Genomic DNA, 12023 nt, shown 5'->3' with positions numbered 1-12023 from the left:
AATGTAAGCCAACTTGGATTTTGGATTTCTACTTGCATGAAACTTCAGGAGTTTCCATAATGCTGAAAATATGGTATTCATAATTGTAAATAGCAATTTAAAAGCTCAAACAGTTAGTATAGTTGATTATGAAAACTTTCTTTAATTGTGAATTAGCATTTCCTTCAAAAGGAATCGCCATAGGAAAAATGTTGCTTTCGGTATTATAGCATAAAAATACATATTGTTGTCTGCTGTATATTCAGTTAAATTTTTTCATCCTATACCAGCATCATTTTTTATCAAATATGTCTCCCTGAAAACTAATATTTATTATAATAATTATTTTCTGAGATGTTTGAAGAAAATTGATTTTATTGTACTGTTCTGATTTGGATGGATTTGTGGATATAGCAGACTTTAAGTATAAACAGAAATTTATTTACAGGAGTTCTTTATAGTTGATCAAATAGAAACATTTCTGTTCTTTTGATAAAGTTTGCTCATAGAACACAGGAAGGTGGAAAAATCATATGACTATTCTTCAAATGTGTGCCTAATTTTGCCGAGTACGGTGGTTTTGTTGTCCTCAAAAACACCAATACAAACTTACTCAATAAAAGGACCACATATTTATTTTGGATAGTATTGATGTTGTGAAAAATTACATATTTTTATCCTCGCCCCCCCCCCTTTTTTTTCATTTTATGTGGATTTATGAAAATACAGATGCTATTCTATATTTGTACATAAAAAAATTATTTCTAAATTTTATTTAATCTGATCAAATAATTTTAATTGAAAATAATCAAATGTGATCAAATCTGTTAACCATGCTGCTCTTTGTAAATCTATTCCAAAACACCAATTCTTCAGTGGGTTTAAATTTAAAATTATGTAATGAAATAAAACTCAGCATGAATGCAAAGCAGTTTCAAAGTAATATGCATAATATTTTAACCAAAGTGGTTAGAATCAGACTCGGGTTTTTCTTTATTTACTTGCTGAATTATTTAAAAGAAGTTAAAATCAGTGCAGTCAGAGTAAGATTAAAACAGATGAGATTCTAATTTTGAAGCTGAAATAAAAACTGAAAACTTTTAAAATTTTGCTTTGTATTCTTATATTATTTATTTAAATTAGATATGTGTTGTACTTGATTTTTTAAAAAAAATGCTTCATTTAATGTTTTAAGTCAATAAAACATAAGTGCATGTTTATTTGTAAAATGAAATATTTGGAATGTTTTAATTTTTATATTAAATAAATTTTATTAAAATAATGTTCTTTTAAAATTTGCATAAAATAAAATTGTATGTATTCAAATATAGTTTATGAAGTCTTTGGCCCCTAGATATATATTGAATTCGAATGTTCTGTTTCTATAACAACTGATGAAATTTTAAGAAGGTCTCCTCAATGCAGTCCGGCATTGACAGATATTCAATGCCGGACTTACACTGATAAAATAGATGTTACTGCGGTTGAACAAGTTGTTATCTGTGATGTTTCAAATGGTTTTATATGTCAGGAAAGTGATCAAAGACATGTTTGTAACAACACAGTAACAAATAGGTGTTGTTGTAACTCATATGAAGTGAGAGTATGTTGTGGTAAGGTCAACATTATATTCATTTTAATTTATTTTATTTTTAAGGTTTACCTGTTTTCTGTTGGAGACTATTTTATTTTTAAAATAGTGATAATTACTAAAGTATATTTACCATTATAATTCCAAATAAATAAAGGAAATATCTTCAATGTTGGAATCATTGCTAAATAATTACTTTTAATTTTCAGTAAGAATGAATGTTAAATTTTTTTACAATTCTTTGATCTTAAAATTAGAAATAAACCTTTATGGTTTTTCTTTGTGTATGGTGCCCTTTAGCATTGTATAGTTTTTAATTCTTTTTATATTTAATTAATTTTATTTTATTAAATTTTATGAATGATGGCATTGTGTTATCCTAAATTACATTTTATAATTTTCTTTGAATAAACACACTTTTAATTGCAGGTTTTCATTAAAAATTTCTTTTTAGATTGCATTTTCATATTAATCGTTTTCATATATCAGAAAACTTGTTTGAAACTTCTATTTGAATTGATAAATATCTGTACAAGAGTTTTAGAACACTTGAATATATCTGGTGGCATCTGATTAAAAATGTAACTCTGAATCATCTGTCTTCTAATTACATGTTGCCTTCTGTGACATTTAACTTCACTTTTTATTCCTCATGCTAACTGGCCAGATAAACAGAATCGTCCTTCCTCAGTATTCAGTAATGAAAGATCTTTCAATCAGTTATTTCATAAAAAATATATATAAAATTAAAAATTTCAGTTTCATTGGAATAATGAAATGTTTAGTAGAAAATTGTGCAAAAAATATTTTATTTAAAAAAATTGTCAAGATGAAGCTAGGAGAAATGGAAATTTAATTAATATAATAAAAAATTGAAACAGTGTAAAAAATTATTTTTTCTAACAATATTTGGAAGTTATCATAGAAAAACCCAAAATATCATTTAATTTGTAATTAATTGAAATTCTAACAATAATTTCAAAAAAAAATAATGATATAGATAGGTACATTCTCACCCTACAATGTATATTTGCCCTAAATTTGGTAGCTCTGGGTCAAACAGTCTGGTCTGTAGAGAGCCAACATAGACGCACACATTCTCCTTCATTGTTAGTAAAGATATATTAAGTATATGTTATTCTAAAGTTTTATGATCATTGGTCATGTATCAAGAGTAGAATGTAAAAGAAATTCATAATTTGAACATAGTTTTAAAAAAATGCAGTGACTTTTATATTGCACAGAATATATAAGCTAGTTTTTCAACTATTTTTAACTGCTAACTTCCCTATAGTCTGTGTACTTTCTGTAGGTGGTTCAAGGTCACATTTTCTACTGTGTTATTTGTACCAGACAACCAATATCAAGGTAGAAAATGTGACCTTGAACCGTCTACAGAAAGTACACAGACTATAATAATTTTGGTAAAATTGAAAGCTTTTACCAATATTATTACCAAGTTTTATCAAGCTCATTATATTTTTGAAATATAAAATCTTAGATCTTCTGAATGTGTTTGTAATTGATAAAAAATGAAAGTTAATATTTCTCAATAACTTAAATATTCCATAGATATTATTTATCCATGTATTCTTTAAAATTATTAGTAAACTAAAACATTTTTTTTTTCTATCTAATGTAGTATCAAGAGGTTGGATCCATAAACTTGTTCCTCCACCACCAGTATATGATGTTGTTCCTTTAAAAAGTAGGTGTTCAGACAATATGACAGCATTTTTATAGGTTTTTTTTTTTGTTCTTAAAAGAATGAGAATGTATACTAATCAGCATTCATACAAATTGTTTTTTGAAAAAACAAATGATAATATTATGTTTTAATTTTTAATTTTGCCTCCCAATTTAAAAATGTTTTAAAACCAAATTCATCTTATATTTAAAACTCTTTAGTGTAAGAAATATAGATCAGAAACAGGTTGATATTGTATGATATCTGAACAGTTTTCCTGGATTTGAGCCATGAATCTGAACTGCTACAACAAAAAATTTTGAATTATGCTAATAATTGCAAAATGTTTTGTTAAAAACAAATTTCAAAGGAATTTGTATGAATCCCATATCTCCCCCTGTTACTTGATAAATTTTGTGTTGCATGTTAGACACTTTGTGCATACAGAGATATTTTTTTTACACATATGCATTTTATGATTGTTTAAAGATTATTATTGCATCTATCTGTAAGATATAGATATTGTGTATCATTTCTATTATCCATAATCCTATGTATTATTTCTTTATTGGCATTCCTTTTTTCTCAACTAAATGACTCTCAAAATATATTGTGATGAATAAAAAAAATAATAGAATAGTTTTTTTTTTTTTTTTTTTTTTTTACTTAGCATATTAAGTTTATGTTAAATCACGAGTACTGAAGTTGCCACAAAATTATTTTTTGCCTGTGTGGAGAAGGGGGGAGGGGAGAGAATATTTTCAAGGTGACTTAATTTTTTGCTTTAATTTGATTTATAAGGATCATGTATTTAAACTTATTAAAAATTAAAAATGTTTAAATTTAAAACATTATTCTTACAATTTTTCTTTCGTTTTTGTGTTACAAATTTATGTACAGATCAGTATTATCTAACGTTTCCTGCAATTAGCTGATTGACTCAGAGGTCAATATCTCTGGCAAACTTTGCATTATAGTATTTACACTATGTTAAAAAAATATTATTATTTTTTTATTAGTTTGAAATTTTTTATACAAAATCTGTTGAATCCATTTAATTGTCAATTAAATATTTTGTTATTTCAATTAGTTACAATATTTATTACTTAAAAATTACTTATATAATTAAAATAAAAAAATTTTTAAATTCTGTTTTTGAAAGTTGTGATGAATGAAATTCTGAAACTTACATTGTCTAACCATGTCTTTACAAGGTTTAATCTGGATAGAAGTTCAACCTAACTGAGTTATTGCAATATATTATTACATTTGTAAATGCATTTCTAACTAATACAGAGTGGCCAGCCTATCGGAAAACCAGGAATTGTCAGAAAATTCGGAAAATTAGAAAATTCAGGGATTATTTTTTTTTATTTGTCGGTACTTTTTATCAAACTTGCATTCACTGATATTTTTTCAGTAGAATGAAATGTCTTTGGCAATCAATGCAAATCAATCATTTACTGATAGTTAAAACCCGAGACCAACCATCAGCACATGACCAGATAACTGAAGATTTATATTTAAATTTCAGAGAAATCAAAAAAAAAAAAAGTCAGGGCAAATCAAACTGCAGAAATGATAGCTACCCTGTAATGTTAGTTTAAAAATTACTTTCAAGTGAAGCATATGTATTTAACTATTTACTTAGACTATTTCAATGGTAGATAAAGCAGTTTATCATCTGTATTATTTCTATTGTTAGGCATGTTTAATATCTGAAATTGTGCCAGTTAAAAAAACCTTTGAAAGAATAAGTAAGAGAAGTTGTTTCAAATATATGATTTTCAAGAACAATAAATCTCATAATGACTTTCAATTAGTTAACCCCCCATCAAAAAGGGGAACAAAATGATTGTATTTTGAATCTGATATATATTAAATGCATCAAATATATATAAAGAGGTTTTAAGAAATGGGTATATTCATATCAGTATATTGTTTTTGCTTTGTTGCTGATACATTTTACCAAATATTTAATGTCAACAATTCAAACAAAGGATTAAATGATAGGAGGAAAGAGGTTGGGGAACTTTGATAAAAGTTTAGCACAGGTTTTGCTGATTCTGTAGAAAGGCCTACTTTTCCTTGTAAAACTATTCATTATATTCTGATTGACTTGACAACTTAACTTTGAAATTAACCTCCAGTAACAACAGGTTTTAAAATTGTCACTATTAAAATTAATAACTCTCATAACAAATTTCATGCAATATAGATATTTAGAATTTAGCTTTAATTGTTTAGAGTCAGAGGAAGTAATTATCATTATATAATTTTTTCCTTATAAATACATCTTTCACATGTTAAAGATAAATAGTATTATTAATCCAATGAAAGAAATACATAAATGAAAATGAATCTACTTTTTTTAAAAAGATATCTAATGCATGAATATTTAATTATTAGAATAAAAAAGTTGTATAATAGCTATGAATCAACATATTCAAAAAAATTTATTATTATATTTAAAAATAAAATTATATGTTCCATTATATGATTTATACTCCTTTTGCTATGCAGAATTATAGTAATCTGAAGTTGAAAGTTAGTTTATCTGCTGTAAAATATAAATGCATATTTTTTTTTTTTTTTAACAGAGCGCATTTATTCACATCTTCTTCCTCCAGAGAAACCTAGAATAGCAGTTTATAGACCGCCAGGTAAGAGCAAAAAGCATGTATTTTCATATTACAATAAGCTGTTATTTTCATATTACAATATGCTCCCTTAAATAATGATTATACAGCTTGAATTATTATGATTTCTCAAACAAATAATAAAAATAGTAATTATATGAAAAAATATTCAAAGATTTTCCTTATTTTCTGTACTCGGAACTTTTAAACTTTGGACTCTTTAAAGATATTGGCTGCATTTATTGATTATATAATAATTTATTTTGGAAATATATAACCTCTTAATTTATCTATGAACAATAATTTGATGTATTTGTATATTCTTGACTTGTATGGTATTTTTAATCTAAAACTATTTTATTTAGGAAATTGCAAACACTGTAAAAAAAATATTTTCCATTGATTTTTTTTTTTTATACTTGCTTCTGCTCATGAAGAGACTTCAATTGTTTTATAGAAATTTGGAGATTATTTTCAATCTACTGCAATGCAAAAGAAAGTACAAGAATGTACAATATATTTTGTAATATTGTAAATCTTAAATTATTATTCTCAATTATTTTCAGTGGAAACAAAAAAAATCAATTTATCCCTGGTGTACAAAAAAATATTCTTTTATAAAATATCACCATTTTGGTGATTATATTCCTTGTTTTCATAGTCACTGGCAAAGTAGCATTATGAACTTTTGCGACATTTTGTAAGATTTTTGTAACATTTCATCTTATTTCACATCATCACATTTCAGATAATCTTTGAACATAGAACGATTTCCTTTCCTTTTCACATTTAGAATTCACTGACTACAATTCTGTGTTCTTTCCAAATCTTTTATCTGACTCTTTGTCAAGAACTAATCATTTTTCAAGTTCTGTTGTAGCAGCATCAATTATTGCAATTCATTGATTCAAAAGGTCTTCAGAATGGTTCTTTTCAGAAATGTTGTTAGATTTTTTTTCATCAAGCTATTTTTGCAGAAGTTTTTTTATGATTATTTTATGTATATTTACTTATGCTTGAAGAATTTTAGCAACTTGTATTAATTTACACAATTTTACACATATTTGATTATTTTGTGAAGTCTAAACACTACTGTTCCATAAAATTGTGCTGTAAAAAATATTTTCAAGATTTCACATCATGTTTATACTTCCATCTGCTCCTCGAGTTCCTAATCTGTTTCTGATGACTGAATTTTCATCACTTTCAAACTATTTCTAAAAAATCTGCAATCACATTTTGAATCGACTTTTGTTTTGCATAATCCCTTAATTTACTGCTGATAATTCACTAAGCTAGATTTAAGTGGCAAGAAATTTAGTTATTGCTGTTGAGTTGGAACCAGTAGATATTTGATGTCTAGAGGTTCTCATTCTTCACATATATACGTAAGTTGTGTAACGTTTGAATTGTCTTTATTATGTTCATTGAATTCTTCTATTACATCTTCACTTCCTTAAGAATTTTCAATTAAAAAATTTTCTTTATAAATGAAAATCAAAATTTCCCTATTGCAAAGTTTATGAGATAACCATTGTTTCTAAGCTTCTAGTGCTTGTATTTTTGGCTAGCACTTTCAATTTTTTTCTTTATTTCTGAATTCTGTTACAAATGGTGCTTTTTTTAAAATAAATAATTCCTGAATTTTTCAAAAATAATTTTCCTTGTATGTGGATAAAAAGATAAATAATTTTCATTTTATTTTTATTTCATAACTGGCATGACAAGCAGCTAATATAAAAGAAGGTGATCTAAAAAATTTCCTTGAAAATTCATGGATTTTTAAATTATTATTTTAAAATCAGTTTTTAAAATGTAAAAATAATTAACTAATAACTAACCAATATTAGTTGAAATCATTTTGATTCAAAAGAGTTTTTTGTTGCATGTATGTAATCTAGTAAATTATATTTATTTCTTGTTAGGCTCTTGTCACATGTTTTTAATATACATTTATTACTTTAAAGGTTGCATATGTGTAGATCTGACTATAAGAATAGAATGTTGCAGTAAGTGGTTTCTTTTTATTATAATATATAATATATATAGCACTTCTTTTTTGTATTCTTAGTATTTCATTGTAATACAAAGGAATATTATTTCAAAAATATCAGATGCAGAAATATTTCTGTTATTATAAAGACTTGAAAATTTTAATGAAATATCTTTTTTTTTTTTTAATAATAGTTTGGAATTATATCCTTATTAAAAAATAGAGAAAGTTTATAAGACAAAAACATTGCCAGTACTACTTCTAAATTCAGATAAAATACCAAATTTTTTAGCATTTAATTCGTATTTTTCTTTTGTAACTACCAGTTGTTAACTAATTAATTATCCCCTCTTATTATATACCAATATTATACACATGGATTGAGCAAACTACTTTTTATGATTTTGTTGAATTAAATAGCTGCAGCAATAAATAAATAAATAAAGTTTTTAACAAATGAGGCTTTGGCTTTTATTTTTATGAAGAAAATAGCAATAATATTTTTATGTCTTATTGTGTATTTATATTACTAAGAAACCTGAAGGTATGAAAATATAAGGTGTAAAGTAAGGTTTATAAGATGTATAATTTTCACTACCATAAATCTTGAAGCATAACATTGATAAATAACTCATTGACAAATTCTATACATACTAATCTTCTTAATAGACATCTTTCATTTATGTCTTGTTTTCATTTAATTGCATATTACTAATTTGAAATTCCTGGTTTTTTTTAAATGTTTCTTTTAGAATTTTACTTATTGTTTTTAGAATCTATTAATGTTTTAATTAATTATTGTTATCCCCCATATCTTGGAAAAAGTTTTGAGATATTATAGGATTGTAGAACAATTTATTTTTCGAAATAGCTCTTTCTAATCACGTAAATTTATTACTAAAAATAGCTTTCTTATTTTCTAATTGTTCATATAGAAAGGACTAACTTCCTTTCTACTCTGCCATAAACATGCTAAACTGAGTTTTAAAAAATACTATAAAAAAATTAAAGAAAATCAGACTTGTATTTAATTATAATTTATGATAATTAATATAATAATTGCATACAAAAAGTGTGGAATTATTCATACTATTTTATGCAATTACTTTTAAGAATATGATGTATAACTTTATTGCATACAAATACTAAGGAAAGATTATTTAAAAATAGCAGAATTAACTTTTTCTCTTCAGTTTCAAAAAATTATTGTAACTTGTTAAAAAAAAATGTTTTATTTACTTTAACTTTTATACTTCACTGTGTCATCTTCTGTTTCATCAATGTCATTCTTGTTTTGTATCGAAATTAGTTCTAGATTTATTGTAGGAATGACTATGAAGAATGTTAACTATGATAATGGAATGTATGAAAGTAGATTTTGAATTGCATGGAACACAGGGAGGAAGTTCCTTTTAAGCCTAATTTTGCTTTTGTATGATAAATCAAGCTAAAGTGATTTTTAGAATTGGGTGTGAAGTTGTTTTATTATTTAAAACTATTTTCATAGGCATTTTTATGCACTAAAGCTATTTTGATAATATTTCTTCTTGCCATTTCTTAACTCAGTTCATAATTTTTCTTATAAATTGCATTTATTACAAAGATTTATAAACATCCTACATCTTACCTTTTGATTTTTTTTAGTTTATCAAAAAGCAAATATTGCAAACATATGCATCTCCAGACCACCATTAATTGAGTTTGTTCTTTATATATATAACAATAATAATTTAATTCCATTAAACTTAAAAATTACATAAAAAGGTTTTATAGCTAATTTCTATTATTTCTGATATTTTCCTGTACTTTATTTTTAATGTTTAAATCGTTGAACAAATGCATTCTATAAACTCACAAAAATTAATGTTCTAAGTATTAAAATGATAAATACATTAAATTTTTAAATTATTTTACATTAGCAATTATATTTTTTAGGAAAATATACTGAGATCATGTATCTACCAAAACTTATTGTAAAATATCCACCACCTAGTAAGTATTTAAACTATGATATATTTTATTTTATTATTCATTCTTCAGTAAAGATTTTGAATAATTTTATTAATTCCTAATGAATCAAATTTTGTTTTTTAAATTTTTGAGGATATTTCTTATTTTTTTAATAAGTTTTCTGTATGACAATAATATTTTTTTCTATCAGATTTTTGCAAAAATCGCTTCTATATTTATGTTGCACAAGGTTTTGCAAGTTTTTTTTCCATGATATCTATTATGAAGAAAAAAAGTATTTTTTAAATTTCAGCTAGTTTTTTTTATTTCATTTATTGATTTTTATACTGTGATACCCTTGCAAAATTTCTAGTTGTAGTAAATTTTTGGTAATGTTTCCTTGCTTAAAAAATATGTTTCTTTTTCTTTAAAAGAGGGGGGGGGAGGATAGGGAGAAAATATTATTTATAACATTAACTTCTCCCTTTCATATCATTTTTCCTTTCATGTACTATATGACTTCCTTTGATAAAATATGAAGAAAGGTCTAATAGGAAACAATTGTATGGATGAGCATACCCATTTTGAGTAGTGAGTGGCAGCATATTTCATGCAAAGAATGAAGAAATGGTTTAAAAAGTAACATTAGAAAGTTTGAAAGATTTAGTAATTACTCTTTTATAGTTTAAATGTCCAATACTGAGTTAAATACCCTTCTCCTCAAAGGTAAAAGAAATGTGCATAATTCATATTCTTTCTAATTTTCATTAACTGAATTATTTTAGGCAATATTTTAGTGTTTCAAATTTAAGAAAAGCTTGTATCTGAAATATGAATAAAACCAAAATTTTACTAAATTTTGCCATTTGAAAGATAGATGTCTATATATGTACTGTTTATATTTTCAATATTCGAGAATACATAGTATTCATATATTTATCGTTATTTTTATACTAAATTTTCTTCTCTTGATTTTTTTGTCACCTTTCTTTTAAGTATAATGAGATTATTTCTGTAATTTTTCCTACAATTTATTACAGTATACATAAAAAGAGTGTGAGAAATCTGTTTTTTGTTTTTTTTTCTAATCAATTAATCTATGTAAGCCTAAATCATTTGTGGAAAAAATTTAATAGTTTTTAACATTTAAAAGTATACATGTAGATCTTCTTATAGGCTTCAATATCTAAATTATCAACAATATATATTTCTTTATTTTTCTAAATTAATTGCAAAAAAACTGAAAATATTCCTCTATTAATTTAAATTTCTTATTCTATTAAAGGGGAATTTTTTAAAAGATCTGACTCTCTCAATATCATTTAATTTGATATTAAATTTTGTTATTAAGATTCATTATTTACATTTCTGATAAATAATTTAATATTTTATTACACTTGCAGCTCGTCAGATGACACAGAGATATCATCCAACAACAGTTCGGGCATATATTAAAATGCCTCAAGGTTATTATTAATCTTTGTTTTTCGTTTTGAAGGAGTATTCTGATTTCTTCTCACAAAATAGTCTAGTTTAATATAGTTAAATTTACAGGAATAATCAATAATGATTTATTTGTTGTTTTTGCACAAGTAAGCCTTCTAAAAATATCTAAATAAAACTTATCTGCTGTTGTTAAATTTTGGAATTATAAAAATCTTTTTCTGTCAAAAAGAAAATTGTAACTGCAGTTTCATTTTTAACATCTTTTATCTGCAGCAGATTCACTTTAGTTTTAAAATTCTCATTTATAAAATCTTTTGAAAATTGTGTAATTAGTAAATATTTGAGGAAATTTATTATTTTTTTTTCATTAAATGTTTATTTAACATTTCATTTTTGTTAAATTAAATGATTTATTACAATTAGATTATTAAAAAGTATGTAATTAGAAGATATTTAATTAAAATTATTATTTTTTGTATCAAATATTTATTTAAAGTTTCATTCTTGTTGAATTAAACGATTTATTACTACTAGATTATTGCTGATTTTATTTTGTTTAAACATAACACTAGTGTACATACAGCTTTAATGATAAATTTTCTTGTTCCATTCAAATCATCATGGAAAACGCAAATTTTCTTTCTTTTCAGTTACAATATTTGTTCTTGCTCGATGTAGCCTTTAGCTTTTTTTTTCATAGCTAGCTTAGAGTTAAACAGAATTTTTTTTAGTAGTTGT

The 12023-nt window shown here is 24.5% G+C and overlaps 1 protein-coding gene across 1 annotated transcript in view; it reads left to right on the top strand.

The window, feature by feature from the left end:
- LOC129975502 (uncharacterized) overlaps positions 1-12023 on the top strand; it is a 122713-nt gene that overhangs the window by 57998 nt on the left and 52692 nt on the right. The window contains exons 37-41 of the mRNA XM_056088564.1: positions 3213-3278; positions 5858-5920; positions 7864-7905; positions 9825-9881; positions 11243-11305. Coding sequence (XP_055944539.1) covers positions 3213-3278; positions 5858-5920; positions 7864-7905; positions 9825-9881; positions 11243-11305 — 291 coding nt within the window. The remainder of the gene's footprint in view (positions 1-3212; positions 3279-5857; positions 5921-7863; positions 7906-9824; positions 9882-11242; positions 11306-12023) is intronic.

Source organism: Argiope bruennichi, chromosome 7 (genome assembly GCF_947563725.1).
Source record: "Argiope bruennichi chromosome 7, qqArgBrue1.1, whole genome shotgun sequence".
Taxonomy (NCBI): domain Eukaryota; kingdom Metazoa; phylum Arthropoda; class Arachnida; order Araneae; family Araneidae; genus Argiope; species Argiope bruennichi.
This window is presented reverse-complemented; position numbering and strand designations above follow the sequence as displayed.